This window comes from Mustelus asterias, chromosome 24 (assembly GCF_964213995.1).
Source record: "Mustelus asterias chromosome 24, sMusAst1.hap1.1, whole genome shotgun sequence".
NCBI classification, from domain to species: Eukaryota; Metazoa; Chordata; class Chondrichthyes; order Carcharhiniformes; family Triakidae; genus Mustelus; species Mustelus asterias.
In genome coordinates, this window is record NC_135824.1 from 22,552,979 (window position 1) to 22,574,879 (window position 21,901).

The window sequence follows — 21,901 nt, forward strand, 5'->3', positions numbered from 1 at the left end:
AGAATGTCGGCACTTCATTGAATCCACCCACCAGACTGGCACCCAGTTAAAGCCCTCGAGGTTATAGACAGCTATCATTTACTCTGTGATTAGAAACTGGCTGTGGAAGCCAATGTAAATGGAATCAACTTCAATACCACAATTTTAAGCAATTACTGTAAATCTTCAATTACAAATGCTCTCCCGCGTCTTTAAAGAAAATATTTTTTCACTCCATCCTTAAACTTACAAAGCCGGTGTTCAGAGTGGACCGGGCAAATCTGAATCCATTCCTTACTTGCTCCAAAATCCAAATTCAAAACCCAATTGAATCCAATTCAAGGTCCCCACAAGAGAGACAAACAAGATCCAAGCTGATGAGATAAGGCATTGCATCCCATCTTGGGCTTGGTCTAACACTTGATCTTAGCCAAAGGGATCAAAGGTTATGTGGAGAAAGCAGGATTAGGCTACTGAGTTGGACGATCAGCCATGATCGTGATCATAGAATCATAGAATCATAGAATCCCTACAGTGCAGAAGGAGGCCCATCGAGTCTGCACCGACCACAATCCCACCCAGGCCCTACCCCCACATATTTTACCCGCTAATCCCTCTAACCTACGCATCTCAGGACTCTAAGGGGCAATTTTTAACCTGGCCAATCAACCTAGCCCGCACATCTTTGGACTGTGGGAGGAAACCGGAGCACCCGGAGGAAACCCACGCAGACACGAGGAGAATGCGCAAACTCCACACAGACAGTGACCCGAGCCAGGAATCGAACCTGGCACCCTGGAGCTGTGAAGCAGCAGTGCTAACCACTGTGCTACCGTGCCGTGATGAATGGCGGAGCAGGCTCGAAGGGCCGAATGGCCTCCTCCTGCTCCTACCTTCTATTTTTCTATGTTTCTATGCTTAAAAGGGCCGAGAAGCGAAAGCTCTCCCACAGATACTCTGAGGTATGACCTAATGTACATTAGTGTTCGTAACAGATTCACTGGCTGCAAGTTGTGACTGTCATGCAGAGTCTGCACGTTCTCCCCGTGTCTGCGTGGGTTTCCTCCGGCTGCTCCGGTTTCCTCCCACAGTCCAAAGATGTGCGGGTTAGGTGGATTGGCCATGCTAAATTGACCCTTAGTGACAGGGGGACTAGCGAGGTAAATACATAGGGTTATGGGGACAGGGTCTGGGTGGGATTGTTGTCGGTACAGACTCGATGGGCCGAATGGCCTCCTTCCGCACTGTGGGATTCTATGATTCTATGAAGTTCCAGATGAATGAAGTCAAACTGCAAACCTTTTATACCTGCAGCAGTTTGACAAGCATTCCTTTCTCGTACTCATTCAATAAGAACACATTCTCTTCCGTATAACATGTGTAGGGGGGGTGAGGGGGTGGGGGGGAGATCTCACACTTAACCATTAGGTTATCAAATACAATTCTATCACAACCATTAACAATGGAATAGACAGGGGTGTGATCTTATGAGGCTTTAAATGAGCATTCATTTTATTACCAGAGCGTTATGCTCACCTGACTTTTTTGTCAAACATAAACCTCAACTGGAGTAATTAAAAATTCTGAATACAAAAAAAAAATTCACTGAGAAAAAGAAAACTCGGCCTGGACTTTTTCTGGAATGGGAATTAAATCAATGAGGTAGATTCTGATTTTGAACAATAGAATGAAATGGGGCGTAGCAAAGTTGGAACTGGTTTGACATCTCTCCCGATTTTTATTTCCTTAACATCAAGTGAGCTGTTGATTTGTGTATTCCACGCTGTCTCACGGTCAATGATCAACCCCAGTGTTTTCCCTTTAAGTTGTATAATGCTCTTCGTGACATCAGCAGGTTTGCAGATAGTAGGTGATGGTGAAATGATCGTAATAAAATGATTTACTGACAGGCGACACAACCTACCTTCATTTCATTTTTGAGCTCTTGTATTTTCTCCTTCATCCCACTAAACTCCCCAAACATTTGTTGCCGGACTTTCTCCAGTGAATGTCTCACCTGAATATAGAGCGAACAAAGGATACATCAAACTGTGACAGAATTCCACCTCAACTCTCCAAGCCAATCAGCCATTCTTCACAATAACAGCTTTACCTCCATGATTTTCCCAAATAAAGTCTAGGTGTGATCCTGTGCTCAGAGAGTGCCTCAGTCAGAGAGTCAGCGTTTCAGTGTTCTGGCTGTCTCTCCAGCTGCCCACTCTGAGCACAATGCCCTGTCGGGATTGTGCTATATATTCCCTATTAACTGGTGGATGTCTTCACACTGATTCACAAGAGCACATTACAATGACAATTGGGTGGCACGGTGATACAGTGGTTAGCACTGCTGCCTCTCAGCGCCAGGGACCCAGGTTCGATTCCCGGTTTGGGTCACTGTCTGTGCAGAGTTTGCACATTCTCCCCGTGTCTGTGTGGGTTTCCTCCGGGTGTTCCGGTTTCCTCCCACAGTCCAAAGATGTGACGGTTAGATGGATTGGCCATGCTAAATTGCCCCTTAGTGTCCCAAGAGGTGTAGGTTAGATGGGATTAGCGGGGTAGATGTGTGGGATTACAGGGATAGGGTGGGGGAGAGGGCCTGGGTAAGATACTCTGTCAGGGAGTCAGTGCAGACTCTATGGGCCGAATGGTCTCTTCTATAGTGTAGGGATTCAATGACTCTATAACCCACACTTCCAAGTCCATTGCACCCACAGAAAACCTCCCCTTGAGACATAGATACTACCCAGTTAAGGAAACCCAGTGGAAAGGTGTTATTAAACCAATTGCAATAACCAATATATCTCCTGGAGTTAGACCAACATCACTGAGAACAGATTAAATGAACATCCATCTCATTGCTGTGGGCAAAATAGCTGTTGATATTCACCAACAATAGCGACTGCACTTCAAAAGTATTTCATTAAACGTGAAAGTCTTTTTGACAATTTGAGAAATACAAGCCCTTTCTTCTGTACAAATTACTGTGTAGGACATAGCAGGGTTTCTTCCCGATGAATCTAGCTTTCAATATTTCCATCCACATTTCAGCCTGTCGCTGAAAAAGGAAATAACTTTTATTTCATTAGCGCAAGGCTGGGTTTTAACACCAATGAAGTCTTTTAGTGACTGTTGGGATGGAGGAAATAAAGCAACCAATTTTCCCCACAGCAAGCTCCCACGGACAGCAGTGAGGTGGAGCATCAGGACCAGCAGTTTAACAGTTTTTGTCCATTTCATAGAATTTTCCCTTTTGAAGACGTCTACTCCTCCACACACTGGCACACTTCAGCCGGGACTCTGACCACAAACCCGCGTCACGTTGAGATTGAGCAACCGCCAGTGAAGTAACATTCATTTGTCTTCCCCGAGCTGAACTGAACTCTTGAGCTTGTGGCGTGGCCACAAACCGATGGACCTGACTTGGTGATGGAGCAATTGGAACCTACGAAGAATCCAAACCTCAGGACGGCGCTGAGGTAAGCACAATCTCAACTGGCTCCCTTTCCTAGGTTTCAACAAACTGAACAAGGTAGTGCCCATCAGCCAAGCAAACAGGATGGTGTAAAACATTAACCATCTCACCTCCTTAATGTAGTTCATTTCCTCTTTAAGCTGGTTAACTGACCACTCGTACACAACCACCTCTGCCTGACTGGCGTCAGCTCTCTGTACTACTCCGTACACCCGGCTGTGGGGAGATGTCTCTGGACCCAAGCCATTGGAAAGATGCTGCAAAGCAAATAAAGATGCATCATTTTGTTACTCCACCATTTATGGTCACGTTGGAAAAGATTTATTCTGTGTGCAATAATAATATAAACTCATTATTTCAAAATATGTTGATGATTTCCCTACCCAAAGGAAATGCCCCCTGTGTGTTATCCCTGCTTGGCTACCTTTTGATTTGATTTGAGTTATTATTGTCACACGCATTGGCACGCAGTGAAAAGTGTTGTTTCATGTGCGCTATACAGACAAAACATACCGTTCATAGAGTACATAGGGGAGAAGGAAAGGAGAGAGTGCAGAATGTAGTGTTACAGTCATAGCTTGGTTGTAGAGAAAGATCAGTTTAAAATGGGGCAGGTCCATTCAAAAGTCCGACGGCAGCAGGGAAGAAGCTGTTCCCGAGTCGGTTGGTACGTGATCTCAGAATTTTGTATCTTTTTCCTGACGGAATAAGGTGGAAGGAAGAATGGCTGGGGTGCGTGGGGTCCTTGATTATGCTGGCTGCTTTTCCAAGGCAGTGGGAAGTGTAGACAGGGTCAATGGATGGGAGGCTAAAAAGGGCACCTGAAACTGAGAGGGCTCCAAGAGCAAAGGAATAATAGTGGCGAAACAGACAGGACACCTCAATAATTAAATAGTGCGCTTTCACAAGAAATGCCTAAAGCTCCTTCAAGTGCTCCTTAGAGGAGATGTGCCAGGCATGTTTTTTACACAGAGGATGGTGAATGTCTGGAACGCATTGACCAGGGAAGTGGTGGGAGCAGGTACGATAGCAGCATTTAAGGGGAATATAGACAAATACATGAATAGGATGGGAATGGAAGGATATGGACCCCATAGGTGCATATGGTTTTAGTTTCGGCAGGCATCATGAGGCTTGGAGGGCTGAAGGGCCTGTTCCTGTGCTGTACTGTTCTTTGTTCTCTGTAGCAAAAGCCAAGGATCAGAACACAGCTGGCACGAGAGTGAGAACGCGAGCCACTTCATGCTCGGTGACAGATGGAAAGTTAATTTTGCCGAGAGCCAGTGGTCAGTGCGCAGGACGAGATTTCAAAATGACCAACAGAGAGAAGTTGGAGAGTTACAGAACGCTCACCCAGTGCTGGACAGAGCAGTGTAGACAGGCGGGTCTGCCAACATTATTTTGAACAGATGTGTACATCTTGTATTTACAATAATCACTAACCTGTGGAGATGATCCTGTGCCTTTATGGTCAGGATGGAGAAATCCATTACGTTTCCTACTGTTTCCGGTGTTTGATTTCTCCTCCTAGAGCAAGAAAGCAGTTTGATTGGGACGTTGCAGAATTGGAAAATACATGGTTAATTCTAAATAACATTTATCCTTTTCTCCATTTAAAGCAGGCAGGAGATGATTCCCAGTGTCAAATATTAAAAAGTAGAGCGAGACCATCAAATAATTACACTACAAAAGCAAAATACTGTGGCGCTGGTGTCGTGGCAGTGTGACTGGGCTAGGAATCCAGAGACCCAGGTTATGCTCTTGGGACGTGGGTTCAAACCTCAGCAGTGAGTAGCGGAATTTAAATTCAATTGGTAACTCTGGAATATAAAGCTGGATCTCAGTACTGGTGACCATGACAGCTTCATCCATTGTCATGAAAACCCATCTGGGTCACTAATGTCCTTTAGGGAAGGAAATCTACCATCCTCACCTGGTCTGGCCTACATGTGACTCCAGAGCCACAGCAATGTGGTTGACTCTTAACCACCCTCTGCAATAGCCTAGCAAGCCACTCAGTTCAAGGGCAAGTCAGGATGGGCCAGTAACATCCACATTCCATGAACGCTTCTCGGCCTTTTGGCTAAGATCAAGTGTAGTATGAAGAGGATGCTGCACTTGGTTGAGGTCATTAGGTTACATTGAAGCTTCATATGTTTCATATGAAGCAATTTTTAAAAGCGGCATCTCGGCCTTTTGGCTAAGATGCAAATGAGATCAAGCCTTGGAGGAGGAAACCTCCCCCTCCTCCAATCAGCTTGGCTCATGTAGATCAGGCCCAGGACAGGGTAATTTGGTCGCTTGCCCTGTCTTGCCGGCCTGGATCGGAGATGTCTCGACTTGTTGAGACTCTGAATTGGACTTGATTTGATTGAATTGGAAAAGTATTTTTTTTTAATTCCATGAACGAATAAAAACAAAAGGCACTTTGTTTATACTTGAGGTGGTTTATAACCGCCTCGCTTTATATCAAATTCCATTTGCTTCAATAAACTTTTAATACCAGAGATATGTTTGTATTCCAGGTGCTAAACGCCCCGGTGAAGTCTGATGGTTCTCAGTTTGTCCTCTCGGTAGGTTAAAGTGAGCCATAAAGTATTCGCAATCATTAAAACGTTGGTGCAATTTCAAATCTCTTGTAGAACACAAGCTTATTTTGGTCTTTGCTTTCTCCCCACTCCACCAAAAAAGTTGCTTTTCCCCGACAGGTTCACAAGGCCCTCTAGTTTAATGAATGAAACCCTTTGAAAAGCACCACAGGCCAACAGCATTATTGGATTCACCCACTTTACAGACAAGAGTGTGATGGGGTTTGAAAATTCTGATGGGAGTCAGGGGCTTGCTAGGAAATTACTTAATCCATTTAATTGGCTCGTTTTGTGGTTTTGCTGGTTCCCGACTGGCTACCTTGGGGGGAGAAAGGAACAATTTGCTTGGCGGGTTTATCCGATTGTGTGTAGATCTCTTTTACATTCAGCAGATCGACACGATTGGTTAAATGGTTGATTGAACCAATTGCGTACAAGTGTGATTGGGACATTGCGTGTGCAACAATGAGTTGAGACAGACATGTCAGTGTTAGGGACATTGGGGCGAATTTTACCGTCCTGCCCACCACAAGCTGTGCCCAGCACACCTTCTAATTCTTTTTACTCTCGTTCTATGCTTCTAAAACTTCACTCTAACTCTTTTAAAATCTCTAACTATGCTTTCAAACCAGCCTCCCATCCGTTGACTCTGTCTACACTTCCCACTACCTCGGCAAAGCAGCCAGCATAATCAAGGACCCCACGCACCCCGGACATTCTCTCTTCCACCTTCTTCCGTCAGGAAAAAGATACAAAAGTCTGAGGTCACGTACCAACCGACTCAAGAACAGCTTCTTCCCGGCTGCCGTCAGACTTTTGAATGGACCTACCTTGCATTAAGTTGATCTTTCTCAACACCCTAGCAATGACCGTAACACTACATTCTGCACTCTCTCGTTTCCTTCTCTATGAACGGTATGCTTTGTCTGTATATTGCGCAGGAAACAATACTTTTCACTGTATACCAATACATGTGACAATAATAAATCAAATCAATCAAATCAACTCACAGGAATTGGAGTGGGCGAGATGTGGGCCATGGAAAATTCTGTTGAACTCGGGCAAACAAGGCCAGGAAATCCCAGTCATGGTGCAGGAAATATAGCAAGGTGAGACAGACATGTCAGTGTGTTAGGGACATTGTGGACCCTATTTTACCATTGCGTCGTGCCCATTTTTGGGCGCAAAAACATGGTAAAGTCGGCTGTGAGGCCATTAACGTGATCCGTGCCCGCGCAGATGGCCACTTTACCGAAACCCGGGAATGGCGGTGATCCGAACCGCGCCCAAAACGGGCGCAACGGCAATTTAAATGCATTTCAATTGAATTAATGAACTGCCCGCCCAACTTTATCAGCATTTCCCCCTTTACTGCTGCGTTCGCCGATCCGGAATCGCGCCAAAATGAACCTGCTGAATCGGGCACTCCAGCTGCTAAAGAGGCGAGTTCAGTGTTTCCAACAGCTCTCTGACTCAGATCAGTGGTGGGGGGGAAGGGAGAGAGGTAGGTCAGATCATTCTCTGGTTGGGGTGGGGGGGGGGGGGGGGGGGGGGGCTGGGGTGAGGCCAGATAGTTGTCTGCTTGGGGGGTGGGGGGAGGGGGGGGAGGTGGTGGGTCAGATGTATCTTTGGTGGGGAGGGGGAGGAGGGAGGCCCGATCGTTGTCTGGTGGTGGGGGGGGTGGGGGAGGGCTGATCATCGTCCAGGGCGGGGGGGGGGGGGGATCATTGTCTGGTGGAGGGGGGGGGGGGGGGAGGCCAATCGTTGTCTGGTGGTGGTGGGGGGAGGGGGGGGCTGATCGTTGTCTGGGGAGGGAGGAGGAGACAGGTCAGATGTTCCTCTGGGGGGGGGGAATGAGTGAGGCCAGATCCTTGTCTGGGGGTGGGTTGCTGAGTGAGGCCAGACCATTCTCGCGGGGGGGAGGGAGGCCAGATCATTCTCTGAGGAGGGGGGGAGAAGGGGGGCGGGTAAGATGTATCTCTGGTGGTGGGGGGAGGCCCGATAGCTCACTGGTGGGGGGGCGGGGGGGTCAAATGGATCTCTGGTAGGGGGAGTGAGGAGGGAGCGGGGGGTCCGCTGCCACTCTGCGGGCGATCGGAGGGGGGGGGGGGAGAATGGGGCAGGCGTTGTGATCGGTCTGGGTAGTGGGAGGGGGGGATAAGGGGGACAGTGATGTCTGTGGGGGCCATCACTCCCGCTTTTCGCTCCTGTGCCACTTTCTCCGCTTTCCGCGGCTCGGGAGCGATCTGACACAGGCGCACTTTTTCAATTTTTTTTCCAACTGCACATGCGCAGTTCAGAGCTCCGATCGTTCCGGCCGCGCTAAGCCCCGCCCACAGCGCGAATGGGACACGTGATTTTTTTTTCAGGGTAAGTGCGAATGGAGGCGCCTGAAAGCAGACTTCTAAGTCGGATCTGAATTGTGCCCAGATTCAGCACTTAGGATGAAAATGGTAAAATCAGGCCCTGTGTGTGTGACAATGTGAGTTGAGACGGACATGTCAGTGCTTAACGAACATCGAGACTGAGATTCTCCGGCCTCCCAGCTGTGTGTTTCCTGCCAGCGGGAGGTGGCGTGCTGTTTGCTAGCGGCAGGATCCTCTGGTCCTGTCGCTGTCAATGGAATTCCCATTGACGTCACCCCACGCTGGCTGGAAACCTGTGGGTGGGGGCGCTCTGCCAACGGGACCAGAGAATCTCGCCAGCATAAACGGCCAGAGAATTCCGGCCTGTGAGTGTAATGCTGTGAATTGAGACAGACATGCACCTAATGCAACACTTTTAAGAATCAGTTCTGGACTATTGTAAAAATATGCACACCAAAGCCTGTGACATTTTGTTCGTTAATTTTACGAATTGATAATCACGGTCTGGGGCATTTTATATCCTGATTGGCTTTGTCAGGAATGCTGTAAGTAAAAGGCTATTCCCACAGTGCAGCATTGTTCTAATGTGAGATAGGGAATGAGCTAGCTCCGCACTTCTATCTATCTTCATATGGTTTTCTTCCACTCCTGGACACACTTACCAAGGTTCAGGGCAGGAGGATCCCTCCAGGAGGTTTTTTTTCCCTTATACCCGACTTAAAGACTCTGAAGCCAACTGCGGTGCCCGAACCACCACTCCAGCAGTGATCAGCTAACTCAGTACAAAGAGGAAATCCAGCCTGTGGCCTACCTGTCCTGCATGGTGCAACCCCACAGCAAACAGTGTTCTTGTTAACTTCCAGTCTAGCTAGCCTTAACCAAGAGGTTTCAGCTGGCCTAACAGATTTTTGTCCCATGATGTAACATGCAGTGATGGGAATGGCTCTGGAGGTATTTGCATTGCAGACCAACACCCTACATTTAACGTTTAAACTACAGTCTGATAGAATAACGAAATTCAGGTTGGCAGTACCTTACAACTTTAACACTTTCAGTGATGGTATTTTAAACCTCGACAAACCTAAAAAAAAATCACTTCAAAGACACGGCAGACGTTTGTGAGCAAGAAGATGGGTCGACTCCTACTCCTGTTCCTTGTTACACACATAGCAACTAGCGTCACCTCTGCATAGATCCAAGAAGTTAAATATACAACAATGGGCTGACTCTGCCCTGTTTATGTGTGATTTTTTAAAAATTCATTTGCGGGACCTGGGCGTCGCTGGCTGACCAGCATTTATTGTCCATCCCTTGTTGTCCTTGGAGGGCAGTTGAGAGTCAACCACATTGCTGTGGCTCTGGAGTCACATGTAGACCAGACCGGGTAAGCTCGGCAGATTTCCTTTCCTAAAGTACATTAGTGAACCAGATGAGTTTTTCCGACAATCGACAATGGTTTCACGGTCATCAGTAGATTCTTAATTCCAGATTTTTTTTATTGAATTCAAATCCCACCATCTGCTGTGGTGGGATTCGAACTTGGGTCCCCAGAACATTAGCTGAGTTTCTGGATTAAAAGTCTAGCGATAATACCACTAGGCCATCGCCCTCCCCGATGTGAAATGTGTGTGAAGTTTGCATACTGGCCTGTCGGGAGGTGGAGAAAGTCTGTGATCGCCTCACTGATGAAGATCAATGCCCTCGGATATTCCCAAATGACCCTGGCATTGAGTGTGCACCTGCCTCTGGCACTAACAGCGAGTCAGGTGTGCCTTCAATGCAGCGCACCTGTCCTGATATTCCCAGGAGAATGCGCACCCAATCAGTGATGACACTTAGAACTGATCAACTTCCATGAATGATAATTGGTGAGAAAAGGAAGAAGAAAACAAAATGATACTTTTAAAAAAATGCATCACAAAACAAAACTTAAAAGCAAACCAAGGCGGTAAAAGGAATTCAAACTCACACCCACTCCAAAATCAGAGTGCACACATTTAAGACATTCAATACTGGGAGCCTGAAGTAACTTTGGATGTTCACTCATTTTCACAAGGTGAGGAAAGTCCATCAACTTACTTCCCCGTCCATCCATTCAGAATGACCCGGTTATTGGATAAACATATGGATGATATTGGAATAGTGTAGATTAGAGGGGCTTTAGATTGGTTCCACTGGTCGGCGCAACATCGAGGGCCGAAGGGCCTGTACTGCGCTGTAATGTTCTATGTTCTAATTGGGTCCTGAACAATTCCAGCATTTTCGTTTCCCCAATCTTAGAATCTTAGAATCCCTACAGCACAGAAAGAGGCCATTCGGCCCATCGAGTCTGCACCGACCACAATCCCACCCAGGCCCTAGCCCCATATCCTTACATATTTTACCCACTATTCCCTCTAACCTACGCATCCCAGGACACTAAGGGCAATTTTTAGCTTGGCCAATCAACCTAACCCGCACATCTTTGGACCGTGGGAGGAAACCAGAGCACCCGGAGGAAACCCACGCAGACACGAGGAGAATGTGCAAACTCCACACAGACAGTGACCCAAGCCGGGAATCGAACCCAGGTCCCTGGAGCTGTGAAGCAGCAGTGCTAACCACCGTGCTACCGTGCCGCCCATTTGCCTTTTCCCAGCTGGAACCTGTAATTCCTTATTCTCCCCTCACAGTTTAATTTAGTTTTTCAGATTTCTCTTTTCCATTCCATTTACAAACTTCTTTACCTTTCAGATTTATCCTTTCAAATTTAAAAAAAAAGATGCTTTTCTAATCTCTCCGCATGACTGAGGCTTTGAAAGACTTTGGCCGGAATTCTACCGCCCCGCCTACCACGGGAATCCGAGCAGGTGAGGGGCGGACAATGGGAAGGACCCGTTGACCTCGGGCGGGAATTTACAGTATCAGGACGGGCGAGGTCGTACTATCTCACCCATGGGATCAACTTTGTGGCTCTATTAGGCCCGACCTCCATTCCGTGAGTCTCTCAGCGGCCTCAAACTGTGCACCGTGCCTCAGATGAAGTCTAGCCAAAGCATTGATCACAATTTAATCCAACTTGTATAATGCTCTTCTGGCTACAAAGTTGCTGCCCTGCTTTTCAGTGATCATGTAGTCTTTCTGAAGGGAAACACAAAACGGGAGGTAAGCCCTCCTCTCTTTTTTATTCTTTTATTTGTTCATGGAATGTGGGTGTCACTGGCTGGGCCAACATTTATTGCCCATTCCTGAGGGCACTTAATAGTCAACCACATTGCTGTGGGTCTGGAGTCACATGTAGGCCAGACCAGGTAAGGACGACAGATTTCCTTCCCTAAAGGACATTAGTGAAGCAGATGGGTTTTTACAATAGTCAACGATGGTTTCATGGTCACCGTTAGACTTTTAATTCCAGATTTTTAGTGAATTCAAATTTCAACATCTGCCATGGTGGGATTCGAACCCAGGTTCTCTGAACATTATGCTGGGTCTATGGATTACTAGTCCAGCAACAATACCACAATGCCTCTGCATCCCCTTTCTCTGCATCTATGGGCACCAATGCAGCTCTAATAGAAAGTAACAATATTTGCACTCCTCACATATTTTTGGAGTGAAGGTGAATCCCTCACATTCACCGCTCAGTCCCCACACCGCCCCCCCCCCCCCCCCCCTCTCCTGCCAATCTTCCCCACCCTGATGAATGCATTAATGGCTCTGGCATTTTGACACAATGTGAGGTGTGGCAGGGAATGACACAAGACAGGAAGGGAGATTGTAGGTGCGATCTCTGGCTTGTACCTCATCAGGTTTTCTCATTAATGATAGCAACATTCCTTGCTCAGCAGTCCTAAACCAGAAAAGGGACAAGAGTCAGCTGGGATTCATACTCCGGAAAACTACTCAGTAACATGTGGTGAAGGGGATGCGTGCATGGATAATGGGGGAGAAAGGAATTGTGCCGTTCTTTGATGCCACATAAAGAAATATCTGTGCAACATTCATCAGGCCAACTCCTGACATACAGAATGTCCATTTCTGTGTGAGCACCTGTTGGACTGACCCCAATACGAGTTCACCTTGTGAACTGTGGAGGAAAAACGCCCAGTGATATCTTTACTAAATCAATTTAAAATAAACATTCCTCCCACTTCACTTCTTGCTCGTCCTAGGTCATTTCTTGACAGCGACCAGTTGCCCCATTCCACAGGAGGATACGCAAGAGCAACATAGATTAAATATGATTCTTTAAAGAAATCACTTCAGCTAATTGACTTGGTGAAGAGTATAAAGATCAAAATCGTAAAGCAACCATAGTAATCAATAAACATTTCTTCTCCCAATCAATTATCACTAACCTGGTTTTAGAAAAGTCAAAATAGCCTGCCTCAAATGTTGTCGCTTATGTTTATTTATCAGTGTCACAAGTAGGCTTACATGAACACTGCAATGAAGTTACTGTGAAAATCCCCTAGTCGCCACACTCCGGCACCTGTTCGGGTACACGGAGGGAGAATTTAGCATGGCCAATGCACCTAACCAGCACGTCCTTTGGACTGTGGGAGCAAACCGGAGCACCCGGAGGAAACCCACACAGACACGGGGAGAACGTGCCAACTCTGCACAGACAGTGACCCAAGCCGGGAATCGAACCTGGGTCCCTGGCGCTGTGAGGCAGCAGTGCTAACCGCTGTGGCACCGTGCCGCTAGATAGGGGTAAAATGGAAAAATGTACAAAATCCAACCCTAACCAGCCATAAACCCACCTCTTTCTATTTTAACAGGGGTGGACGGGAAAGATGCTCTTTCGGAGAGTCGGTGCGAACCTGATGGGCCGCATGGCCTCATTCTGCACTGTGGGGATTCTGCGGAATTTTAAGATCAATTTGTCGCTGTTTGTACAAGTCTGTCATTTGACATTTGAGAACATAGTGTGGGTGAACCTCATTACTCGAACCAAAACTTTATAACTCTATCATTATTTTACTATAATGGATCATTATTCACATTTCAAATGCGACTAAGAGCAGCAAGCGGCAGTGTGTGTTTGGTGAGACAAGAAGTTTAATTGAAAATCTGATGTGGGAAGGCATCAATTAAATAAGGTAACCACTGATCAACAGTCTGTCTTCACTGGTTCGCAAAGGAGCCTCCAAGAGGCAGGTGGGACTTTCCAATCATTTCGCTCCTTCTCAAATCAACGATATTTGTCAGTTTGTGGCCCAGACATACCATTCTTTAAATATATAAAATTCTCTGGCAGTCACCCCATTCTCAGCACTGAAATTACACAATGTTAATGAGCACCTCTCCCTCAACCTCACTGTGCATTCTCCTCGTGTTCCCTTCATATACAAAATTACAGCATTCCTTTAATTATATGTCAGATATGGCAGAATCCAAAATTATCACGCCAAAAAGATACTGGGGATCTATCAGTCTTTAGAAGATAACGTATCTAGTTGCACAAGTTCTCTTTTCTCTTATCAGCCCTGTATTTAGTTGTGCTCAGATAACAAGTAGAATGATTAGAAGTGCCCATGAAGGTGAATTTTGCTTCTCTGCCCTGTGGGTGATATCTGCACACCTCCAATCCAGGCCTTCTCAGAGCGATGGGAGGGTTTTAATACACGCTATTAATTCACTTCTGAAAGTTGCAATCATCATATTTCAAACTGCTCCCATTTTTAAAACGTGTTTGTATAATAGGTGAATTAGGGCACATTCTTCTGATGCTGATCTCGTCCGCCTGACGAAGGCCCCTCCTGGTGTCACCGAGAGGAATGTGTCAGAGGGTTTCCAGCTGCAAGTCACGCCCATCACTAGATCACTGAGGGCAAAGGGAAAACTGGAATTGTTCTTCCTGCAACTCATGATTCCCTCAGCACGTTCCAAAGTGCTTTACAAGCCAAGAGATTTGAGGTGCAGTCTCTATTGTTGGGCAGACAATGTGTACGCAGCTCTGAAAAACTGGTCTTTGTTATTGCTTTTTTTAAAAACCAATTAGATAATTCTGCTTCAGTTGATGTTCAAGTTCCTATGGCATTGTTTAAACAGCAGGAACCTTCTATAGCCCTGGCAAACACCCAAACCAACATCTCCCAAAGAGTGGGTTTACTGGACACTTCTGCTTCACAGGATCACAGAATTATTACGGCACAGAAGGAGGCCATTCAGCCCATCATGTCTGCAACAGCTCTTGTATGCAAAAAAAAACCTACTTGTTACGTTTGCCCACATTGGACTATTTCTAAAACAGGTATGGTGCAACAAAGACAATCAAAGATGTTTGGTGAAATTTTCCTGGGCTGAGATTGGGAATAGAGGGAACAGTGCGGCAGAGCAGCAACCAGAAGGCCCCAAGTCTGGAAAATAAATGCCCGGTCCTGTGCCCCCTGGTTTTCTCCAGGTATCTTGTGGCCTCATCTTCAGAGGATTGTGGCCCCACTGTCAAGTGTCTTGAGGTGCCCCTCTGTTAGGGTTGCCTGTACTGATCACAAGTACCCAGGAGGATTGAGGACACCCCCTCCTGCCTTATTAACACGCATCTACTGGATCTGCCCCAAATACAGCTTCAGGTGTAATACCAACACTCCAGGAAATTCAGGAGCGGCGCTGTGAGGTCCCCAGCCTCCCAGCCACATTAAAGTAAAGTTTATTAATTAGTCGCAAGTAGGCTTACATTAACACTGCAACGAAGTTACTGTGCATATTTTATTTTTCATACATCAGGAAGTTGAGCATTCCTCAGACAGAAGAAGGAATATGTATCCCATTATCTTCACCCTCTCCAGAACCATAAGAATAACCAACTCTTCTCATGACTTGCTAATAACGAGCTCACACAAGTTCAACACACTGCCAGCACCCATCACTCAAACACCTCCAATCTTCAAGGTACATTTTTTTATAGGTACAATACAGTTATCGCATTCATTGAACCAAAGATGTTCACTGCAATCCAGAAGCCCATTCAGCCCATCGTATCTCTGCTGGTTCAGTTGGGGAACAATTCAAAGGCAATGGCACTGCCCTGTTCTCTCCTGGATCATCCTTTGCCTCAAATGCAATGCTGTCGTCCTCAAGCACTCCCTGTAACAATGGATTCCAACATCTCTCTATCTTTCAAATAAAGCAACTTCTACTAACCTCTTTCATAGAATCATAGAATCCCTACAGTGCAGAAGGAGGCCATTCAGCCCTTTGAGTCTGCAATGACAACAATCCCGCCCAGGCCCTATCCCCATCATCCCACATATTTACCCCACTAAACCCTCTAACTTACGCATCCCAGGACACTAATGGGCAATTTAGCATGGCCAATGCACCTAACCAGCACATCTTTGGAGCGTGGGAGGAAACCGGAGCATCCATGGGAAACCCACTCAGAGACGGGGAGAACATGCAAATTCCACACAGGCAGTGACCCAAGCTGGGAATCGAACCAGGGTCCCTGGCGCTGTGAGGCAGCAGTGCTAACGACTGTGCCACCGCCCTCTCCCCTCTCTTCTATTGGCAATTTTAAATTAATGATCGCTCGTCACTGACTCCCCAGCCAGGGAGAACGTTTTTATCTCTGTTCATCCGGTGGAAACCTTCATTATTTTAAAATTGAATTTCCCTTTTTTTGATTTTTCTGCTTCTCGTTTGATTGCACGGTAACTCCTCCTTGTTGCTAAGTACCTCTTCAGCAATTGAAATCCTCAACTTTCCCCACGATGTGTTTTTCAAACTATCCTAGTTATTGACAGGCTCCTTTTCTTCACCCGAGATCAATATTTTGGCGGTCCTTTTTTTTGTGATACCTCAAGTTTTCATCACTGAAATGACATTGTGCATATCGACACATTGTTCCTGATTAAACTGCAGAACAATAAAAGAATTCCGTTTACAGTCTACAGAACGTATTGGCTTACTGTTGCATTTTACCATTTTGTGTAGCTTAAGTGAACATTAACAGGTGACATTAACAGGTCCTAATAGACCAAAAGGTGCTTTTTTATTATTCATTCATGGGACATAGAATCATAGAATCTACAGTACAGAAGGAGGCCATTTGGCCCATCGAGCCTGCGCCAACAACAATCCCACCCAGGTCCTATCCCCATAACCCCACATATTTACCCTCCTTGTGCCCTGACATTAAGGGGCAATTTATCATGGCCAATCAACCTAACCCACACATCTTTGGACTGTGGGAGGAAACCGGAGCACCCAGAGAAAACCCACGCAGATACGGGGAGAACATGCAAACTTCACACAGACAGTGACCCGAGGCCAGAATCGAACCCGGATCCCTGGCACTGTGAGGCAGCGGTGCTAACCACTGTGCCACCGTGCCACCCATGAGTGTCACTGGCTGGTCAGCGTTTATTGCCCATCCCTAGTTGCCTTTGAGGAGATGGTGGTGAGCTGCCTTCTTGAAATGCTGATACAACTGAGTGGCTTGCTAGACCATTTCAGAGGGCAGTTGAGAGTCAACCACATTGCTGTATTTCGGGAGTCACATGTAGGCCAGACCAGGTAAGGATGGCAGATTCCCTTCCCTAAAGGACATTAGTGAATCAGATGAGTTTTTCTGACAATCGACAGTCCTCAGTAGATTCTTAATTTCACATATTTTTCATTGAATTCAAATTCCACCATCTGCGGTGGCAAGATTCGAACCCAAGTCCCCAGAATATTACCTGAGTTTCTGGATTAATCGCAATAATATGACTAGGGCATCGCTTCCTCTGACACTATGACATGTTACAATACCCACTTTACAATCATAGAAGAAATCATAGAAACCCTACAGTACAGAAAGAGGCCATTCGGCCCATCGAGTCTGCACCGACCACAGTCCCACCCAGGCCCTACTCCCATATTACTATATATTTACCCAACTAATCCCTCTAACCTATGCATCTCAGGAGACTAAGGGCAATTTTTAGCATGGCCAGTCAACCTAACCCGCACATCTTTGTAGATAAGATTTTGATTGAAGCTGGATTTTTGCCAGCATCTCTCTTGCTTGCCATCCAGGTTGAACCTCACAAAGTCTGGTGAGCAATTGGGGTTTCAGTAAAGTAGTCACAGTTCTTATTCCCCTCCCACACGATCTAATTTTACAGCACATCCTCTTCTCTGGAGGAGGCAATGTTGCGAGTTTGCAGTCTCAGCCAGCTCAATGTCACTCACCAACTTCCCTCAAGCATTGTAAATTGGTCTCAGTCCCATAAACTGGAGCCATCGTTCTTTTTAACGAGAGGTAGGGCAACGTTCCAAGATTCACCTTAGCCACAGACTCAAAACAAAGGCCTTTCTGTTCATTCTGTTTGGAACCTTTATCACGATCGTCAGGGTTCAGCAAAGTCCTGCTGAGAACTTACTTTGCAGCTTTCGGCGAAGGTTTGTGGAACAGTTTGAAACCTCTTTTGTTTTTAATGCTGATCAAACTTCAGACGAAGAGAATTGGGGGAGAGCACTTACCAAGTAAGCTACCGTCTTTGTACAAAAATGAGTCAACCCTATGCTGCCAACAAGCATGCAATTACATAGTGCCAGGGATAAGACATGAAGGGGAGTTCTTGAATCGTTTCTCTTTGCCGAGAACACATTCCCATCAGTTCACAAAGTAAAAGAGGGCGATCGTTTTTCCTCAATTGTTATTTCCATTTGCCTCCCCCATTTCTTCCCCTTCCTTTTCAGAAGGCACTGACCTTTGCTGAGGTGCCATTAGTTAACGACTCCTCTCCAGTTCTTAGCCTGTCTAGGTTCACGCCCGAGCTAGCTAAATGGTCACTTTGGTGAGGGGGTCATAGGTCAGCTATTGACTGGGATGCTCCGAATCAAATTAGTCAGCCTCAATTAGTCAGTCTCAACGTACGCAGGTGACTCTGGAGAATGAGTTGGCCTGTCATGGCCAAATTATTGGAGAGATCAGGAGGGGAGGGGTGAAAATACTGGAAAAAATATAAAAGTGAAGCAATGAATTTGTGGGATAACGTAATGAAATGTGAGTTGGTAAGAAATTCATTCTCAAAACAACTGTTATACAGGGAAATGTGATAGTTGAACACTGGATCCTGTAAGTAGCATTGAGGTTAATGCCTAGTTCACAGGTTCTTGGTGGTGCTGAGTGTTGGTCATGGCACCAGGAGATTCTGCTGCTTTGCAAATGATGCCACTGGATATTTAACATCTACCTGACTGGGCAGGCATGGCACTGATTTCATAGGTCATAGAACCAATAGAATCATTGAATCCCTACAGTGCAGAAGGAGGCCATTTGGCCCATCGGGCCTGCACCGACAACAATCCCACCCAGGCCCTATTCCCCACGTATTTACCCTGCTAATCTCCCTGACACTAAGGGGCAATTTAGCATGGCCAATCAACCTAACCTGCACATCTTTGGACTGTGGGAGGAAACCGGAGCACCCAGAGGAAACCCATGCAGACACGGGGAGAATGTGCAAACTCCACACACACTGTCACCCAAGGCTGGATTTGAACCCGGGTCCCTGGCACTCTGAGGCAGCAGTGCTAACCACTGTGCCACCGTGCTGTTTATCTGAAAGGCATCATCTGTGGCAAATGCAGCAGCTTAGGTCTTGAGGCAGAGTTTCAAAGTGATCCAAGCTGACACTTGAGAAACCGTCACTCATCTTGGAACACAAGGCTACCTGTCTGCTCTGTGGCCTTCACTATGCTATAGTGGGAATGGTGTTTCTGCTGCTAACCAGTGTTCACTCTAAACCCCACTACCGGGGGAAGAAAAGAGCCTATTTTCCACAGAGAAAAATAATCCTAGGTGCACTCCCCAACCTTGAAATTAATGTGTACCAGACAAATAGTTCAATGTTTAAACAACTGCAGAAGCAGTGACAGGCTGCAAGTATCGCAAGGGTGTTTCCTCAATCACATGCCTCCAGTGATGGTTAACAATGACATTGACACATTTATGGAGAAATGTGATACTTCCTGAGGGAGGAGTGAACAGACAGATGCGGGCAACAGAGTGGGAACTGGGAACTTGAGTTCTAAGAAAACGTGCAGAACGGCCAAACCTCAGCACCATGCACTGCATGGAGAGGGGAGCTGCCATTGTCCACTCATGATGTGGAGATGCCGGCGTTGGACTGGGGTAAAGACAGTAAGAGTTTTAACAACACCAGGTTAAAGTCCAACAGGTTTATTTGGTAGCAAATGCCACTAGCTTTCGGAGCGCTGCTCCTTCGTCAGATGGAGTGGGTATCTGCTCATAAACATGTCTCTGTATAAAATGTATAAAAATGTATAAAAATGTCTCTGTATGCCTTGTTTATGAGCAGATATCCACTCCATCTGACGAAGGAGCAGCGCTCCGAAAGCTAATGGCATTTGCTACCAAATAAACCTGTTGGACTTTAACCTGGTGTTGTTAAAACTCTTACATTGTCCACTCAGTCAGGGTAACTACTAGGCCTGCAGAGAAAAAACACAAGCAATAAGGAGCAACCACAATAGGGTACATCATGGCCAAAGGCACACAGTATCCAGCTGCATTCTGGATGATGAGCAGAGGCAAGCCTCTTGTGTAAGTCAGCTTTCCTCAGCAATCAAAATCCAAAGAGGTGAAGGTTAGGTGGATTGGCCTTTAGTGTCACAAAGATGTGTAGGTTAGGGGGATTGGCCATGCTACAATTGCCCCTTAGTGTCACAAAGATGTGTAGGTTAGGGGGATTAATGGGGTAAATGCGTGGGATTCTGGGGATAGGGCGGTGGGGGGGGGGGGTCGGCCTGGTTAAGATGCTCTTTTGAAGACCCATGCAGGCTTGATGGGCTGAATGGCCTCTTTCCGCACTGTTAGGATTCAATGATTGAATCACTCAGATGAAGTGAAAGCACCACTCACAACTGCTGGACAGACATCTGTGCTGCACCTGATAATATCTCACCAGAGTGCCAAACTCAGGTAAAAGAGGAAGACTGCAGAGTTTAGCACTGAATGATAGTGAATGGTGGTTAATGAAACATAGACGTGTAGTATTTCAGTCTGCAAGGCACTTTCTAAAATTAAAGGATGTGCTTAAAACAGTGCCACCATAGACAAGATAGTCAGTGATTTCTATTGGATGATACTGTCCTAATTTAAACACTTCCCACATTGGCAGCTTACAGTTGATACTGTAATCAGATAGCCACATATCATAGAATCATAGAATCCCTACAATATAGAAGGAGGCCATTCGATCCACTGAGCCTGTACCGACAACAATCCCACCCAGGCCCTATCCCATTGATCCCATGTATTCACCCTGCTAATACCCCTGAGACTAAGCGGCAATTTAGCATGGCCAATCTACCTCACCCGCACATCTTTGGAGCGTGGGAGGGAACTGGAGCACACGGAGGAAATCCACGCAGACAAGGGGAGAACGTACAAACTCCACACAGACAATCACACGAGGCTGGAATTGAACCCGGGTCCCTGGCGCTGTGAGGCAGTAGTGCTAACCACTGTACCACTGTGCCGTCTCTCAAATCTGGTGGTTGTAGCTGTGAGGATTTTGTCAACGTTCAATTTATTCAAAGGAGAAAATTGGGAAGAGATTCTGTTTTCAATGTTCATAGGGTTCTGCATTAAGGAAGAATTTTTTGCATCTGGCTAAAATGGTGTGTCCTTTGAGCGCATTTAATGCTCAGCACAGCTGGAAGGGGCAACTGACCTCAGTTCACTCAATAAGGCCCAGAGCTGAAGTTCATTCCCTGCTCAATTCTCTAGAGAGCGCGAAGTGTAATCGCTGCTAGGCGGGTTGAATAATCCAGCAAGTAACAGCCTTTAAATGTCCTCCATTTGATCAACCAAATATCTGCAATGAAAGTGGACACAACTGACCCTTTGATGAAGATATTCTCCTCCAGAGGCAGGAAGACGCTTTTGGTGCTCAGAGCAGCTCTCCCACATGGTATCGTAAGCTTGGCTGCAGGTGGCATAGCTAAGCCAACTCCTGACATGTGCCAACCTCAGTCAGCCTGCCAGGCTAATCAGCCAGTGTGAGGTCCAAAGGTGGTGGTACCGATTCCTGGGCTACCTTGTGAGCCAGCAAAGAGGAGGAATAGGGGCACAGGAATTCTAGGAATTTAGTGAATAGCGACAGACTGCCACATAATTAATCTTCCCACTAAGGAGAAGATAATCTGAAAGAACACTAGGAGGACGAAACACCAGACTTAACACTCACAATCACCAAGACATTTGGGAAAGGAAAATTAATGGCTTTAAAACAGTCTGCACTGCAGGACCTCAACAAGGCTCCTTCAACAACACCTTCCAAACCCACGGGCTCTACCATCTAGAAGGACGAGGGCAGCAGATACATGGGAACACCACCACCTGGAGGTTTCCATCCAAGCCACACACCACTCTAGCTTGGAAATATATCACCGTTCCTTCACTGTGGCTGGGTCAAAACCCTGGAACTGCCCCCCCCCCCCCCCCCCCGGCGCCCCCCCCACCCCCCCACCCCCCCCCACCCCCCCCCCCCCCC

General features: G+C 46.6%; 1 protein-coding gene across 1 annotated transcript in view; it reads right to left on the bottom strand.

The window, feature by feature from the left end:
• Positions 1 to 21,901, bottom strand: part of LOC144511023 (uncharacterized) — an 85,604-nt gene that overhangs the window by 52,413 nt on the left and 11,290 nt on the right. Inside the window, exons 3-5 of the mRNA XM_078240997.1 lie at positions 4,895 to 4,978; positions 3,562 to 3,708; positions 1,904 to 1,996 (exon numbers count right to left, since the gene is read on the bottom strand). Coding sequence (XP_078097123.1) covers positions 1,904 to 1,996; positions 3,562 to 3,708; positions 4,895 to 4,978 — 324 coding nt within the window. The remainder of the gene's footprint in view (positions 1 to 1,903; positions 1,997 to 3,561; positions 3,709 to 4,894; positions 4,979 to 21,901) is intronic.